Genomic DNA, 18,979 nt, shown 5'->3' with positions numbered 1-18,979 from the left:
TACAGCTCTCTGAGAGTAGTTGACACAGGTGTAATCAATTTAACTGGCTAGTCTTAAGAGAGCCAGTGTACTCTTAAAGTCTGAGACAAAATAATTTAAAAGTTGAATGTAGATAGTCTAATTAATGTTGATAGACAGAGAGTTTAATGGATGTTGATAGGCAGATTGTTTAATGGATGTTGATAGACAGTTTAATGGGTGGATGAGTGAATGGTCTGAAGAAGATGAATGGATAGAATGTTGGATGGAATGTGCCTTATATTCTTGTAGAATGGAGAGACACAGCTCTCTACTGAGAGTAGTGGATACAGATACAGGTGTAATCAATTTAACTGGCTAGTCTTAAGAGAGCCAGCCTGAGACAGAGTAGATTGTTTAAAAGTTGAATGTAGAGTCTAATTGATGTTGACAGGCAGACTGTTTAGAATGGGTGGATGAGTGAATGGTTTGAAGAAGATGAATGGATAGAAAGTTGGATGGAATTAGGAAGACTTATGTTGATACAGTTGATACAGGGGAACAGAAAATGTAGTCTCAAGAGCCTGAGAGAGAGAGAGAGAGAGCTGCTGCACCTGGACTGGCCACCTGGCGTAACATTCTAATTGCTGCCGTGATGTCATAATGAGCAATGTTAAGTCTATGGGGAAATGTTTAATAGTTTTTAATTTACAGTTTAAAAAGTATAAAAGTTACAAAGTTGAAAAATATATTGCACAGGTCTCCTTAGTAAGACCTACGTAGCAAAGTTTGAATCAAGTTTCTACGTTAAACGGTTCAAGCTGAATTGCGAGCGTTAGAAGAAGTTGGATTAATAACTAGAAATGCAATTCCAAGGAATTACCAGTGCATAAAAATGCAGAAATAGATAGATAATGTAGATATGGTTACTAAGGTGTAGCTAGGGTGAACATGGTGGTTGCATAGTTTACAGAGAGTTGATAGTGTGAAGGTAGACTGTTTAAAGATGAAACATTCCAGTTCTAACTTAACTAATGATTTCTATTCATGTTAAAATGTTGATTAGCTAACTTAGCTAATGATTTCTAGCAGTTACGCTAAAAATGCTAATTATGCTAGCAATGCTAACTTTACTAACAATGCTAACCAGGTTGATTAGCTAACTTAACCAATGATTTCTAGCAGCAATGCTAAAAATGCTAACTATGCTAACAATGCTAAATTTGCTAACAATGCTAACCAGGTTGATTAGCTAACTTAGTTGATGATTTTTTGCAGTTATGCTAAAAATGCTAACTATGCTAACAATGCTAACCATGCTAACTAGCTAACTTGCTAGTGAGGACTTTTATTTTGAAACATTTGTTGCTAGGGTATCCATGGTGGCCACTATCAGGAAACAAGAAGTTACTGCAGTATAATCATGTCGGTTGCTATGGAAACGGTCATAAACGCTTAATTTTAATGGTTGCTATGTTGGTTGCTAGGTACATGGAGGTTTCATGTAGTTGACTGGAGGCATAGTGGATAATAACTGACAGTTGGAATGGTTGAACAGTTCAATAGTTGAGTAGTTTCAATGGTTAAATGATTTAATAGTGTATTATTGCAGTGAGGACTTTTATTTTGAAACAGTTGTGGACAGAGTAAACAGTTAACAGGATATGTAGTCTTCTGAGAGACTGTATGCTTAAAGCCAGAGAAACTGACAGTTGGTGCCCAGGTGGCCGGCCACCTGGCCTAAGATTCTAATTGCTGCCGTGATGTCATAATGAGCAATGTTAAGTCTATGGGGGAAATTGTAATAGTTTTTAACTAATAGTTTAAAAAGTATAAAAGTTACAAAGTTGAAAAATACAAAGCAGGCATGGCATAAGCAAGACCTACGCAACAACGTTTGAATGAAGTTTCTACGTTAAACGGTTGAAGCTGAATTGCGTGCGTTAGAAGAAGAAGAAGAAGAAGAAGAAGAAGAAGACCGAGGAAGAACAGTACAGTGCATTTTCATGCACTGTAACTAGAAATGCAATTCCAAGGAATTACCAGTGCATGAAAATGCAAAAAAAGATAGATAATGTAGATATGGTTACTAAGGTGTAGCTAGGGTAAACATGGTGGTTGCGTAGTTTACAGAGAGTTGATAGTGTGAAGGTAGACAGTTTGAAGCTGAAACATTCCAGTTCTAACTTAACTAATGATTTCTATTCATGTTAAAATGTTGATTAGCTAACTTAGCTAATGATTTCTAGCAGTTGTGCTAAAAATGCTAATTATGCTAGCAATGCTAACTTTACTAACAATGCTAACCAGGTTGATTAGCTTACTTAACCGATGATTTCTAGCAGTAATGCTAAAAATGCTAACTATGCTAACAATGCTAGATTTGCTAACAATGCTAACCAGGTTGATTAGCTAACTTAGTTGATGATTTTTTGCATTTATGCTAAAAATGCTAGCTATGCTAACAATGCTAACCATGCTAACTAGATAACTTGCTAGTGAGGACTTTTATTTTGAAACATTTGTTGCAAGGGTATCCATGGTGGGCACTATCAGGAAACAAGAAGTTACTGCAGTATAATCATGTTGGTTGCTATGGAAACGGTCATAAACGCTTAATTTTAATGGTTGCTATGTTGGTTGCTAGGTACATGGAGGTTTCATGTAGTTGACTGGAGGCATAGTTGATGATAACTGACAGTTGGAATGGTTGAACAGTTAAATAGTTGAGTAGTTTCAATGGTTAAATGATTTAATAGTGTATTATTGCAGTGAGGACTTTTATTTTGAAACAGTTGTGGACAGAAGAAACAGTTTAACAGGATATGTGTAGTCTTCAGAGAGATTGTATGCTTAAAGCCTGAGAGAAACTGACAGTCGGTGCCAGGTGGCTGACCAGCTGGGGTAACATTCTAATTGCTGCCGTGATGTCATAATGAGCAATGTTAAGTCTATGGGGGAAATTGTAATAGTTTTTAACTAATAGTTTAAAAAGTATAAAAGTTACAAAGTTGAAAAATACAAAGCCCACATCGCGTAAGTAAGACCTACGCAACATAGTTTGAATGGAGTTTCTACGTTAAGCGGTTGAAGCTGAATTGCGTGCGTTAGAAGAAGAACTAGAAATGCAATTCCAAGGAATTACCAGTGCATGAAAATGCAAAAATAGATAGATAATGTAGATATGGTTACTAAGGTGTAGCTAGGGTAAACATGGTGGTTGCATAGTTTACAGAGAGTTGATAGTGTGAAGGTAGACAGTTTAAAGATGAAACATTCCAGTTCTAACTTAACTAATGATTTCTATTCATGTTAAAATGTTGATTAGCTAACTTAGCTAATGATTTCTAGCAGTTACGTTAAAAATGCTAATTATCTTAGCAATGCTAACTTTACTAACAATGCTAACCAGGTTGATTAGCTAACTTAACCGATGATTTCTAGCAGTAATGCTAAAAATGCTAACTATGCTAACAATGCTAAATTTGCTAACAATGCTAACCAGGTTGATTAGCTGACTTAGTTGATGATTTTTTGCAGTTATGCTAAAAATGCTAACTATGCTAACAATGCTAACTATGCTAACCATGCTAACTAGCTAACTTGCTAGTGAGGACTTTTATTTTGAAACATTTGTTGCTAGGGTATCCATGGTGGCCACTATCAGGAAACAAGAAGTTACTGCAGTATAATCATGTTGGTTGCTATGGAAACGGTCATAAACACTTAATTTTAATGGTTGCTATGTTGGTTGCTAGGTACATGGAGGTTTCATGTAGTTGACTGGAGGCATAGTGGATGATAACTGACAGTTGGAATGGTTGAACAGTTCAATAGTTGAGTAGTTTCAATGGTTAAATGATTTAATAGTGTATTATTGCAGTGAGGACTTTTATTTTGAAACAGTTGTGGACAGAGGAAACAGTTTAACAGGATATGTGTAGTCTTCTGAGAGAATGTATGCTTAAAGCCAGAGAAACTGACAGTTGGTGCCCAGGTGGCCGGCCACCTGGCCTAAGATTCTAATTGCTGCCGTGATGTCATAATGAACAATGTTAAGTCTATGGGGGAAATTGTAATAGTTTTTAACTAATAGTTTAAAAAGTATAAAAGTTACAAAGTTGAAAAATACAAAGCACACATGGCATAAGCAAGACCTACGCAACAACGTTTGAATGAAGTTTCTACGTTAAACGGTTGAAGCTGAATTGCGAGCGTTAGAAGAAGAAGAATAAGAAGCCTAGGAAGAACAGTACAGTGCATTTTCATGCACTGTAATAAGAAGACTTGGAATAACAGTACAGTGCATTTTCATGCACTGTAATAAGAAGTTTTGGAATAACAGTACAGTGCATTTTCATGCACTGTAATAAGAAGAAGAAGACCGAGGAAGAACAGTACAGTGCATTTTCATGCACTGTAATAAGAAGAATAGGAAGAACAGTACAGTGCATTTTCATGCACTGTAATAATAAGAAGTAGTAGAAGAAGAAGAAGAAGAAGAAGAAGCCTAGGGATAACAGTACAGTGCATTTTCATGCACTGTAACTAGGAAGAACAGTACAGTGCATTTTCATGCACTGTAATAAGAAATCGGATAACAGTAGAGTGCATTTGCATGCACTCTAATAAGAAGAAGCCTAGGAAGAACAGTATAGTGCATTTTCATGCACTATAATTAACAGACTAGTCATGCTCAAAACTATTGAATGATCAAATTGAATGATCCCACTATGTAGTAAAAGGTGTGCATGATTTAGTAAAACTTTTACACGTTTTAATACAATTTTAATACTTGTACACGTTTTAATAAATTGTGCACACTACCTTTAACCTCAGCACTAACCTCAGCATATAAAAATATTTTCTTAATTGCATTTTCAGAAGCTCACAGATGGTCATGTGATTCATTCAGATAGAAATTATGTTGCCCAATGTCAATGGTAAAGTATCGCTCAGAGACATTGCCCAAAATGTTGCCTTGTCCATAATAAACAGAATTAATTGAAACTAGTTATATAATGTACCCCTGTTACAAATAATGTACATGTTCAGCGGTCTCTTCATTTTTTGCAGAACTGTATTTGTATGAATATGAGGCCTAAATTTGGGGGGGCGGGCTCAGTGTCTCTCTCGGCTAAGGGGTCCTTGGGCTGAAAAAGGTTGAAGACCCCTGGGCTAGAGGATAAAGGGCCTTGTGTTAGACAGGTAGTTTCATGTATAGTTCACCACAGCTGCAATCGCCAGAAGTAGAGGCCATTGTCTCACATTGTGATAGGTATGATTTCTGCTAAACACTGTGTTCACTGATCAGAAGTATTGTTGTTGTTGTTGTTGTTGCTGTTTTGTTGTTGTCTGTAAATAACTTTTGTTGTTTGTCTTTTATCTATCCCTGCTCCTCTCTCTCTCCAGACACTCACTCCATGAAGTACATTCTCACCGGAGTGAAAGGGATTTCTGAAATACCTGAGTACACATCAGTTGGCCTAGTGGATGATATGCCATTTGTGTACTTTGATAGCAATATCAACAGAATGATCCCTAAAACTAAGTGGATTGAAGAGAATGAGGGAAAGGATTACTGGGACAGTGAAAGTCAGAGGGAGGGTGGTTTTGTTCCAACATATAAAGCCAGTATACAAATTCTGATGGAACGCTTCAACCAGTCCACAGGTAAGTAATGTTTGACAAAAGTTGTGTAACAAAATCAGGATAATTAACTTTGAGCAAGCTTGGAGGAAAGTTGGCGGTATGGAACCATTTTACATGTAAACAAGTCATGGGCAGTGACAACATAGGCTATGTGTTGGCTTTGTCAAGTGCATTAAGTGCTTGCCTATGCTATGACAACAAAAAACCTCAGACTTTGACGATGAGCAGACACACGAGGCGGCCTTGCCATGGCAGAAAGCATCATAGTCAGCCTTCAATGTTCTCTTTTGCTGCAGGGACCTAAAACCATTTTACGTTTTATGTAGCATTACGTTTCTCCATTCGGATTCATTTGCAATCTATTCCATTCTAAATAAACAAACAACGCAGTTTGCTTTGTCCTTGTTGCATTATTCATTAAGATAATTCTAAACATATTTCTGTAGTTCCAACAACTCGGAATTGCAGTTGAGAACATCAGTTATAATGGCCTACATATTAAAAAAATTGTCAGGTTAAGTCGGCAAGGTAGGGCTTGATTTTCTACCTTACACACATTGTAGGTCTTGTCCCGTTTCCCCTCGACCTCATAGAACCAAAAATGCTTTTGCTGTTTGTTGCTCGTCATTTTAGCCATTTTGTGACCACTTGAACTTTGTCTATGAAAAACTTGCGTGTTTGGTGCACATTCATGTATAGTGGAGAACCGGTAGGCTGAAAGGAGCGTTTTCTGTAGCGATCTGCAGACACACCCCTAACATACAGGGGCAGTGTAGCATCTGTCACAGTATAGGGCCTTCAGCACCCGCTGCTCTCTCTCTCTCACACTGACATCAGCATGAGGCTGCTGCTTCTCAGGGGAACAGAGGGGGGACACAAGAGGTAGAGCATTACACACACACACACACACACACAGAGATCTATATTCAACATCTTGACTGCTCACTGCTGTTTTTCACCAACAGTCCAGTGATGCCCCCATTCTCACACACACACACGCACACACCCTTGCCTCTACCACACAACTCCACTCTACCCAGCTGACCACCACTGTTACCTAAAAATCCCTCCACTAACCCCTCACCACTGTCATCCCAACTCGACACTGTTAACCCCCAGCATGCACCACTGCATCACCTACAGAATCACTGTTAATCACACACAGATACACACACACACGCACGCACGCACGCACGCACGCACGCACACACACACACACACACACACACACACACACACACACACACACACACACACACACACACACACACACACACACACACACACACACACACACACACACAGACACACTAGTGCAGGGAGATGAGAGGATGGGGTCGTCTGAATGAAGAGGCTGATTAGGGGTTAATATGCAAACCCACCCCTCCATTTCACTCTGTGCCTTTAGGCTTGAGGAGGAAGCTGTGAGGAAAACAGACAAACAGAACGTTGAACAGAGAACCCCACCAGTAGATCATGAATCAGATTAGCAGCAGAGGGAGAGATGGAGCCTCAGCATGTGAGGCCCCTGAAGGCCCAGCTGTAACTAGGGGCTCCTCACCTGCCCTGCACAGCATCACACTGGGCTGAGGGACGACACTGAGCCCAGCAGTCAGACAGGACCCTGTGTGATGCAGCTCTTAACACCTCAGTACATTCAGATGGACCAAACAGGCCATTTGTGTCTGGAGCAATAATAATAATAATAACCAGTATATAATGCATTCTTCCTGTATTGCACAATATAAAGTAGTAATGCATATACATTTTCTACAAGCCCCATCAGATTTTGTCAGTTTCTTAGTATATTAGACAGATAATCCAGAGTAATGATAGTAATTAGAATGTGATAGTCATAGTGGTTAGGAGAGTATGGAACTTAGATATTCACTGTTAGATACAGAAAAAAGAAGATTAAAATGAACCGCATTACGTACATTAATACACAGGATTAGATGTTAAAATCCCTTGTGCCAAAATCCAAGGCAAACACACATTAAGAAGCCCCTGTCCAAAATTAACTTAAAGAAGCAGGCTAACCACCACTCTGTTAACCAATGGTCACAAACACAAGACAGATGGCCAATCCCACAGCAGTATATGGTATACAGCATGTCATTGGAGTTATCAAGTGGGCACCCTCATTCACCGATGTTTCGTTAAGTTAGGCCCACGACACCTCATGAAGGCTTAACAGTGAAACCAGCGTCCTGGAGTCACTCCCCTCCATGCTGCCACCATACTACCACATTGCAACAAACAAACCAGCTAGTTTAGCTTGTGCTACGTTACATGCTACCACCACATGCTGCCTCCATACTACCACTAGTTTAGCTTTTGTTACGCTACATGCTACCACCACATGCTGCCTCCATACATTTCCACATTGCAACAAGCCGACTTGCTTGTCTTAGCTTGCGCAACAAGCCAACTTGCTTGTCAGCTTAAGAACCTTAACCAACACACCACACACACCCATACTACCACATTGCAACAAGCCGACTTGCTGGTCTTAGCTTGCGCAACAAGCCAACTTACTGGTCAGCTTGAAAACCTTAACCAACACACCATAAACCTAGGCACCTTGTCTCAAACACAAAACAAATAAGCCAGCTAACTTACCTTACCCCAGGAAGTAGAGTTTCTCCTTACCCACAACCATTCACTTGCTCGCTCTGCTGCCAAAGACATGTTACTAACCACTTGCCTTAGACTTCGTCCACGAATGCCCAACTCAGACAGCAAGCCAATAGCAGATCTGGCCACAAACCCTCGTGCACCGACTTCAATAGGCCTTAATCTCACACTCCAACCTCGCTGCGCTGCCTCCTCTGCTATTTCAGTGTATTTTGCTCTCTTTAACTCATTGGCCTCTTCTACTCTGTCTTCCCAAGGTACAGTTAGCTCGACCAGGATAACCACTTTATCTCTATCAGACCACAGCAGCAAGTCGGGTCGCAACCTAGTGCTCACTATATGCGAAGGTACTGCCATCTGCTGGCCTAGATCAACCTTCATTTCCCACCCCCATTAGCTAAAGAGCCGTTTTTACACCTGGCCTTCGTGGAACGCTGTTGACCCCCCTGACGTACAAAGTTAATTTGCTTACCATCCTTACTTGCTGCTAATGAATTAACTTCTCTCCGCTTATCCTCAATTGCTGCTGCTAAGCATTTCAGTACTTGGTTGTGACGCCATGTATAGCGCCCCTGGGTGAGGCTTACCTTGCACCCTGATAGGATATGGTGGAGGCTGCCCACACACGAACAAAGTGTACATTTATCATCCTCACCAAACCATTGACTTAAGTTCTTGGGAGATGGGAGCACATCATATGTAGCACCTAACATAAATCTAATCCTGCCAGCATCCATGCCCCATAGATCTTTCCATTTAATCTGCTTTTTTTCCACCCCTTCCCAGTTTACCCACTGCCCTTGTCTTGCCTGAGATACTGCCTTGGTACATCTAACAGTCTCCTCCTGCCTATGCATTTCCTCCACAACCATTTTCCTCCTTTCTCCTGCAGAAGCCTTGCTCCACAAAGGTTTTCTTATGTCTAAACCTAGACCCCCCCGCCCATGCTGCACATGACCCATTATGTCTCTATGCCTCAATGCTGATTGAGCTTGCTTAACTGCCTGCTCTGGGTTCCACTTCCTCCCTGCCTTAACTGTAGGTGCAACTTTCCTCACCACTGGGTCCTTAGACTGAGTAAGAGTCATTTCCAATCTAGCCTTAGCACACTTAAATTCTTCTGTCAGACTAGATATTGGCAACTCCACAATGCCCTTCCCGTACAAGGCTACACTGCTTAAGCAGCGAGGCACTCCAAGCCATTTTCTCACAAAGGAATTGATCATTTTTTCTAACCTTTCAACCTTTGACAGAGGAACTTCATAGACTGTCAATGGCCACATTAGCCGGGGCAATAAGCCAAACTGCAAACACCACAACTTAAGCTTACCTGGTAGTCCTGACTTGTCAATTTTTGTAATACCTTGCCTAGTGACCTGTCGTAATTCTTCAACCTGTACCTTATCACTAAGGCTTGCATCATACCATCTTCCCAAACTCTTCACTGGCTTATCCATAACTGTGGGCATCACCTCCTTATCAATAACAAACTTCTTATCTACTACCTTCCCTTTGACAATTGAGAGACTCCTAGACTTACTAGGCTTCACCTTCATTCTAGCCCACTGCAGATTGCTATTTAGCTTATCCAATAACCTGTTGGTGCATGGGACAGTAGACGTCATAGTTGTCATGTCGTCCATGAAAGCCCTAACTGGGGGGAGGCGTAGCCCTCCCTGCAGTCTCTCCCCACCCACTACCCATTTTGATGCCCTAATAATGACCTCCATTGCCATTGTAAAAGCAAGTGGGGAGATGGTACATCCCGCCATAATCCCTATCTCAAGCTGCTGCCACCCTGTGGTGTACTCCGAAGTAGTAAAACATAGTTGAATATCCAGAAAGTATGCTTTCACTAGGCTTTTAATGCTACCTGGAATTCTAAAGTAGTCAAAGGCCTCCCACAACAGACTATGCGGTACTGATCCAAAAGCATTAGCCAAATCCAAGAACACAACATGCAGGTCTCTCCTCTCACGCTTCGCTAACTGAATTTGGTGCCAAATCATGCTGGTATGCTCTAAGAAGCCAGGGATTCCAGCCTTTTGCACCGAGGTATCAATTAGCTTATTCCTTTCAAGATAACTTGTCAGCCTCCGTGCCACAACACTAAAGAAAACCTTCCCTTCAACATTCAGTAAGCTAATTGGTCTAAATTGATTAATCTCCACTGCATCCTTTTCTTTAGGAATAAATATTCCCCCAGCCCTACGCCAAGCCTTAGGAATACACTGCTTTCTCCACACTACTTTCATTAACTGCCACAGAAATCTCAAAACACCTGGTGCACTCTTATACAGTCGGTAGGGCACCCCATTAGGTCCCGGGGCCGAAGAGGCCCTTGCATGCTTAATCACTTCTTGCACCTCCTTCCACCTTGGTGGACTGTCATCACACTGGCTACTTACATCACCAATAGGCGGGATATCAGCGGGAAGCACCATCTCTCTGAACCTCTCCCCGTCTTTGTACACCCCCTCTAAGTACTCCTCAAGTTTCAGCTTAGGTTCCAAAAGGCTACCACTTTTCTGCATTACAAATAATGACTTAACAAACTTAAATGGGTCTTTGTAGAATGCTAGTCGAGCTCGTGATTTCTTTTTCCTGTTCTTCCTAATATTTTCTGCTCTTCTTAGCACTGCCAACTGCCCCCTCACATCTGCCTGCAGAATGTCAATACCTTCCTTCTCAACGACTGTAGCTTTTCTCCACTGCTTCTTAAGCTGCCTCCTCTCCTTAATGAGTTTATCTATCTCTTTCTGGCGCCTAGATTTAACTACTTCCTGTTGCCGTTTTGCCCTTTTCTCAATAATCCCAAATCTTTCCTTACCATAGCTATAGATAATGTCTCCCATTTTCTCTAATTTACTTTCAGCTGTCCCCTTAAGCTGCCCCAGGATGCTGACAAGATCACTATTAACATCCTCCCATAGTCTACCATCTGCTGCACCTGGCCACCTAACCCCAAGTCTATGACCATTAATCTTCTCCCTCCTTGGCTGCCTGGTCACTCTTTCTGCCTCAGTGCTCAAATCTTCCTCAACAACAGGGGTGCTGATGTCCTGCGAACTGTGGATTACTTCCTGTCGCTGAACTTCAACCGACTGACTTGATACACTTCTCAAGAAGTAACTATCAATGCGGGGACCCTGCGTTCCCTCTACCAAGCACTTCTTTTTCCCTTGATGGATTTTCAGGCCCTTTAGACTTGTAACCTTCTGCCACCCACACACACACACCTGCAACTTCTTATCAACTTTCTCTGAACAAGCGGCTTCCACAGACATGTTTTCCTTACTCGTAATCAAATTCGTTCCAGGGTCAGTAACCAAATCCAACACAGGTGAGTCATCTTCCGCCCCCACTCTCGCTGACTCTAGGGGTATTTTTTCATTATGTCGTACTGTAGCTTAGTAGGGTGTAGCTCATAGCTTATAAAAGCCTGGGCTACTGCCTCAATGAGCTGCTAACCCATTGAGGCCCCGGCGGGGTCTATTTCCTCCTGTCAGCCGTCTTTCCGTGCAGTCACAAGGTCTTTCCCTTGTTGTCAGCTGCCCTATTCACAGCAGTCACTAGCCTACGCTAGCTTCAGCATTACATTAATACACAGGATTAGATGTTAAAATCCCTTGTGCCAAAATCCAAGGCAAACACACATTAAGAAGCCCCTGTCCAAAATTAACTTAAAGAAGCAGGCTAACCACAGTAACACTGGAGCATCCATACATGATCACTGCAGATAAGACCAGATTGCCCGATCTGTTTTCCACTGTCTTCAGCAGCTTGACTGCCCACTGCTGTTTCCCCAACAGTCCACTGATGATACCCCCATCCACTCTCATGCACACTATTGTCCTCCCACAGCTCTGCTCTCTCCTGCATTAACAACCATTAACACCCAATCCCACCTACAGCACGCACAACACATCACTGTTCCTACTCATCACTCCACTAAAACCTACCACTATCCGTCACCACTGTCATTCCAATTCTGTTACCCCGCAGCACACTCCCCTGCATCCCCATTGCATCACTGTTAATCACAAACACACACACACTGGACCAAACTGGCCATCTTCCAGGTGTCGGGAACTAAAGAGACTGTATAGCAACTGTAACAGAAAGGAGATTAGCTGTTACAAAATATATTAATTATGTTTAAATTTCTCAGTATATTAGACATGAAATCCAAAATTATGCTAATCATTTGGATGTGATATCATGGTGCAGTCCAAAGAATGAATTATGTCTGCAGGAGGACTACACAGTGGAGAAACTGTGAAGGTTCATATAAAGCAGGAGGTGTACTGTAGCCTGGGTGCTCTAAATGTTGATGGTAACTCAGAGCAACAAAGAACCCTAATGATGTAAAAAGGGATTGCAGTCACACACGGAAACTCACTGCTGGAGTCACATCACTTCACTTCATACCTTCTGGATTTAAGGGCAGAATATCCCATATGAGGATTTGTCTTCAGCGGCGCCACTGCAAACTGCTGTTATCCCCCAGCATGCCTCTGATATCCCCACACACACACACACACACACACACACACACACAGCAGTCACTCTCCACACCATTGCTATCCCCGGCACACCACTGATTGCCCCAGTCACATTATTACCCACTGCACACATGCGCCGATGTTCATTTACTGACATTGTTTTCAATATAACCATGCACAGCAGCACCAAACTCTTTCGCTGCCACCCAGTCAATTGAGAAATTCTAGAAATAATGACATTCTAAAAATAATGACAGAAGTAATTTTATAGATCCTCAATGATAAGAGAAGTATCACAGAGAGACTGAAGCACTGAAACAGCATCACTGATTTAACTCAGTGATATGAGACTGTCTTGTTAAGGCTCAGACTTCTTCCAACTCGGAGTTTTGTGACTACACAGAGATTGCATATACAGGTGATGCACACAGTACAAGCTGATGGTGGTTACACAGCTTCTGAATGAGAGTTGGATTAATGTGGAACTGTTGCAAATGATGAAGGTGGTGCTGAATCAGATGTGTCATTCTGAGTGTTCTAAAATATTTACTGTTATCCCACCCTAAGGTGTGCACACTTGGCAGAGGATGTACGGCTGTCAGTGGGATGATAAGAGTGGTGCTACAGATGGGTTTGATCAGTGGGGTTATGATGGAGAAGACTTTGTCATTCTGGATCTGAAGAACCTGCAGGTCATTGCCACAACACCAGAGAGTGTCATCACAAAGCACAAGTGGGAGAACAACAGAGGTTGGATTGAGACTGAGAGGAACTACTTCACCACCTTGTGCCTTGATTGGCTGAAGAAGTATGTGCAGTATGGAAGCAGCACTCTGGAGAGGAAAGGTACAGCAGCACACAACACTGACAACTGCAGTTACTGTACAGTGGGCAGGATTCCAGTCATTATGTAGAAACACATTACTCATTTACTCCAAGAGACTGTACATACTTCATTTTTAAATATTTACTCCATGTTGGCAAACGTTATACCACCATGTGCCTTCTTATTCCTGCATTGCCACCATTTTCATTTTTACTGTTATATTGTTTCTATTCTTTTTCATTATTTCTATCCCCTCCTCTACCTACCTTGTCCTTCCAGTGCGCCCAGAGGTCACTCTCCTCCAAAAGGACTCTAGAGTTGTGTGCCATGCTACAGGCTTTTACCCTGAGGGTGTGATGATCACCTGGAAGAAAGATGGAGAGGAGATGCATGAGGATGTGGATGTGGGGGAGACACTGACCAATGAGGATGGAACCTTCCAGAAGAGAGCTGTGCTCACTGTGTCACCTGAAGAGTTCAAGAACAGGAAGTACACCTGTGAGGTGGCCCACAAGAGTGGAGAGACCCTCATTGTGGATAAAATTGAGATACAGCGCAGCAGTAAGATTATTTCTGTTTTGATACAGAGATCACATAAGCTAGTCTCAAGAAAGAAAGATAGAAACATGGTAGTACTGACATTATACAGGGTTTTTTTCTCAAACAGAATACAAGTACAGTATTTGCATTTGTGTTTTTGCCGATACCGATATTCTTAACGTAAATGTGCAAAACCGCCATCATATGATTGCAAATGAATTGGGAGACAATCTGGAGAAAATTTTGGATTATTTTGAAAGATGAAATTGTATCTGATTTCAAGACTAGCATCTCACTTTGGTCCTATGATGTCACTATTTTAATTGCGGTCACTAACTTCACATCGATGATGGACAGAACTCATAATAGGCCATAATAGGTAAAGCAGCAAAAAACAACAAAACAACATTCGCATGCCATGTGTGTTTTCAAAAAAGTGATATGGCTCCTTAAAACAAATCTGCATAGAGCTAGAATGTGGTATAGGAGGAAGGGAAAGTGGAATAGGGAAACTTGCGACCAAAGCATTTAGTGAAGAAGACTTGTGCATACTTTGAACTTGGTGCTCAAAACCTGCCGTTGAAATGAACTGGGCACTGATAGCGCTGATAACTTAGAGCATCCTATAATCATCAAACTAGGTCTGGAGCTGAAGAAGGATAGGTACAGTTCAACTGGTACAACTTAAGAAATATGAGCAAAAAAAAGAAACGCTATAGAGCTCAAGAGTCCTAACAGGGGTTCCCAAACTGTGGTACGCGAACTGCTTCTAGTGAGATGAAAAGGGCTATGGCGGAAAGGTGATAAAAAAAAAAAATACTTTTCACATTTTCTGTAACTACTGTCTACAGGCTAATTCATGAATAAACAAAATATTTTGAATCAGGGTATAATCAGGCATCCCAACCTGCAAAAAGTCATTTCAGGGAGGTATCCCTACACCCCCCCCCCCCCCCCCCCCCCGCAAAAAAAAAAAGAAAAAGGCAATAATACAGGCTATAGCCCAATGCACTTCTAATCAGGTAAGAATATGTAGATTACTTTATGGGCGGCTTATACTATTAATGTAAACAGCTTTTATTCTTATTCCATTGCAACTTTAAACAGGTCTAAGGAGTTTGTTGTTTTCATGTAGCCCTGGCAACTAGCCGGCCTGAATAATATGCACTTGAAATGAAACCTATTGATACGGTTCGGGAGAAGAGATATAATCCCGCCCACACTGGAAATTGATTGGTTGACTTACCGAAACATGCCAATCAGGATGCCTCATGAGACACACGCACACTATCACACACATGAACAGTCTCTCGCTCTGCCTCTCTGTCGTGTGCGCGCTACACATGCTGTGCGCGGTTTTGAGCACAGTCTGTGTCCTGTGTGCGCGATCTTGCCCGCTCACTCTAGATTCCGGGAGATTTTAAGTAATTTGCGGGCATCAGTGAGTCGCTATTAATATGCGGGAGACTCCCGGAACTTCCGGGAGACTTGGGATGTCTGTATAATTATATGGAAACATGACATTAAAGCAACACTAAAGAGTTTTTGTACCTTAAAATAATGTTTACAAAATCATTTCAGTGGTTCATCAACTCGTAACAGGGTGAACGGCACTTATGCATTCACGGCCCTCGGCTATAACCGCAAAATGTAACCTAAGTTTACTAGATCGGATCTGTACTATAGTTCGATGGAATGAGACATAATAAACTACAAATTTGACTCTCTTCGATGTTGCAATACATCCTACTTCCCTAAATCATGCAACATAGCCTACTCTACCTTGTTGACACCGTTATTTGCTGGGTAAAGTGCTTTAGTGTTGCTTAAAAGGAAATCATTTTGTAAACGGTAACACTTTACATTACAGATCGCTAATAAGGTAGTAATTGTATGGTAATTTCTATGTAATTTCATGGTTACAATCCCTTGTTTGTTACCACTTATTAAAAGTAATTTCCATGCAGTTTCTAGTAAGGTAAGGTAAGGTACTTTTATTTATATAGCGCATTTAACGTGCACTGAGTGCAACCCAAAGCGCTTTACAGAGACAGTGCCGAAATGGAGTGGCGTAGTCGCCAGCGTACCCATGACAACACAACAAACAAATTCACAAAATAACAAGACACAAGATGCCGGACGGAGTGGCGTAATCGCCAGCGTACCCGTGACACCAAGACATAAGACAGACAAACAAATAAACAAATGTCAAATACATAATAAAACAAACAAAGCAAACAGAAAAGTCCACGCCAACTTAGTCCAACGAACCGCATCCAAGCAAGCGTCAGTGCGCTGTCTTGCTATCACTGGGGCAGAACCTCAGCAGACGATATGGCCCGTAGGCTAGTTGACATGATAGCCCGTTGGCAAATTGCGTTCACCCGACAGGCACCAGAAATGTGTTTAGGCGCTGTAGTAGGCTACCAGAGCGACACAGGAGGATCCTCTGCTCTGGTGCTCTCCCGAAGCCGCGTCCCTCTCTAGTGCAATTACTCTGCAGTTTCTAGGTAATAGCGATGCAAACAGCATTAATTAAGGTGGTAATTTATTTCTATGGTATTTTTTATGTAATTTCATGGTAATAAACTTTTGAGCTCCTTATTACAAGTAATTTCCATGCAGTTTCCAATGCAATAACTCTGCAGTTTTTAGGTAATGCAAACAGCTTTCATTTTAAGTATAATAAAATGGTAATTATTTGAAACTTTACTTATGGTTTCTGTTTAATTAGGCCTGAAAAACAAGGAGGTAATTTCCAGGAAAATACACATCAGGGCTGTACTTTCTATTGGGGGGGGGGGGGGGGGTTACGTGAGTCAGGACGTAGTAGGTGGTATGCGGGGGGAAAGTTTGGGAACCGCTGCTTTAGGAGAAATGGGCTGAAGTGGTATCATTTGTGTGAGTACCACTATATGAGTGCAGTATTGGCCAATGTTGGTATTGCTATTGGTGCATTCCTAGACATTAATATAAATTCTTGGTCTAAAACCTGTGGTACTGTGTGGTACAGATCTGTCCTTCCGGCCTCATTGTTTTTCTTCCTATTCACAGACCCAGACTCCTCTGTTCCTATTGGTACCATCATTGGTGTGGTTGTGCCCATTGCCTTGATTGCCATCGTTGCCGTGGTTTTGATTCTGAGAAAGATAAGGAATGCTGATAATAAGGCTGGTAAGTTTGATGGAGATGATTTGTGGAGTTTAAGTACGAGTACAAGAGTACGATATTTATCCTGTTACATGTAAGCATGTGTAATTGAAGGAGTATGTACTGTATGTATCTAAGTTTGTCTGTAGCCTATAGTATGTGATTTATTAACATTTATTTTGTCTTCGTGTTTGTTCTCTAGGCTTTAGTCGTGCTAACGGTATGTACCCCACAACTTTCATGGCTGTGAACATATGATATTTCATACAGCTATTTTAAAGCCCTACTTCCTATTTTTGATAGTCCATCGATAAGACTGAAACCCTGTTTATCCTCTGTTACATCTGTCATTGTGGCTCTTGTTCAGTGATGTCCTCTCAATTCTTACTTTCTAGTTTTATCATGAAGATTACACACTCTTCATTTGTTAGCTTTGTGTTTTGTGTATGGAAAAAAAGAAAATCTGAGTTATTTGAACTAAGGCAGACTTTTCTGTTTGTAGCTGAGGACAGCTCCCAGGCCTCGAGTGAAAAAGCATAAGGATCCAAATTGCTGGTGTGTGTCTTAAAGTTATTTATTTTCAATTGTCTGTTGCCTCTGTCCTTATAATGTCCTTATACTTACATTTACTGTTATGCTCATCTTTGCAGGAGGTGAAGGGAAGATGGCAAAAGTGTCAAATGTTTTTGACCTCATAGTATGAGGAGCTAAGAGCCACAGAGATTGGGTTTCTATGACATTAAAGTCAACCAAATAATTATGTGGGAACTGCTGATCAACATCCAAATCTTAAAAACAATTAAACAAAACCTGCTGGACAGTTGCTATACAAATAGCTACCAGAATTTATATTACCATTTACTTTGCTATACTGTACTTCCGAGTGGGATGTGGTTAGAAAAAAAATATTGGTGTGTAAATTAAGTTCTTTGGATGGTATGTATTGATCTTTAATGTGAAAAGGTTTTCTGTAAGTTAGTTTAATATACACTGATTAAAATAAAAGATATGTTGGGTGCTTTTCCTTATTCTATTCCTGTATTAGTAGTTCAACGTTCTAGAGTTTGGGAATGTAAATTTAAGTTTTTGCTATGTGATTTAAGTTTCCAATCAACAGCATGAATGCATTGTGTGAATTCATCGTGTCAAGCTAATGGTTCATGTGCTTTTTGGAATCTTTGCTTTTATTATTATTATATGTTTTATTAAGGTCTTATATGACATCACACATTACTATAGAAATTGTCACAGTTTTTTCATAGTATGGGACATTTTCAGGGGTTTCTGTTTGACTCATGTTCATGTGATTTGTTCACTTAGGCTATTTGATTTGAAGGTAATAAAAAATAATATTAGAGAGACCACCATGAAGAGTGCTGTTGTGTTTTTCACTGGTTTCTTGTAATTGTAGGGCATATGTTTTTGTGACTTTGTGTAAAATTAGTTAAACACATCTGAGGTGCGTTCAAATTCGCAACCATAGGGAACGTTCGAGGTGAACAAGTTTTCTTTGAACTGTTAAATTTGAACGATTTGGTGTTAACATTCCATCAGTAATTGCATTGTTGCGTTCGTCAAACTCACGTCCAGTTCCACTGTATGTTCGCGGCGCACCACCTCCTCAGACTGTTTGCGATTGTTAGCAAACGTTCGCCAAAAACTCAAGGCTAACGGAATACTGTTCGCCTAAGTTCGGTGAACTTGAACGCAC

The 18,979-nt window shown here is 41.1% G+C and overlaps 1 protein-coding gene across 2 annotated transcripts in view; it reads left to right on the top strand.

The window, feature by feature from the left end:
• The window catches only part of LOC134072871 (BOLA class I histocompatibility antigen, alpha chain BL3-6-like), a 37,508-nt gene extending 18,873 nt beyond the window's left edge, over nt 1-18,635 (top strand). For both annotated transcript variants that reach the window (XM_062529741.1, XM_062529742.1), the window contains exons 2-8: nt 5,371-5,631; nt 13,320-13,598; nt 13,858-14,139; nt 17,173-17,292; nt 17,471-17,488; nt 17,771-17,823; nt 17,919-18,635. In XM_062529741.1, coding sequence (XP_062385725.1) covers nt 5,371-5,631; nt 13,320-13,598; nt 13,858-14,139; nt 17,173-17,292; nt 17,471-17,488; nt 17,771-17,808 — 998 coding nt within the window. In that variant the 3' untranslated portion in view covers nt 17,809-17,823; nt 17,919-18,635. The remainder of the gene's footprint in view (nt 1-5,370; nt 5,632-13,319; nt 13,599-13,857; nt 14,140-17,172; nt 17,293-17,470; nt 17,489-17,770; nt 17,824-17,918) is intronic.
• Nucleotides 18,636-18,979: the final 344 nt, after the last annotated feature.

The sequence above is a fragment of the Sardina pilchardus genome, chromosome 24 (genome assembly GCF_963854185.1).
Source record: "Sardina pilchardus chromosome 24, fSarPil1.1, whole genome shotgun sequence".
NCBI classification, from domain to species: Eukaryota; Metazoa; Chordata; class Actinopteri; order Clupeiformes; family Clupeidae; genus Sardina; species Sardina pilchardus.
Note: the sequence above shows the minus strand (reverse complement) of the source record. Positions and strands in the feature narration are given on the sequence as shown.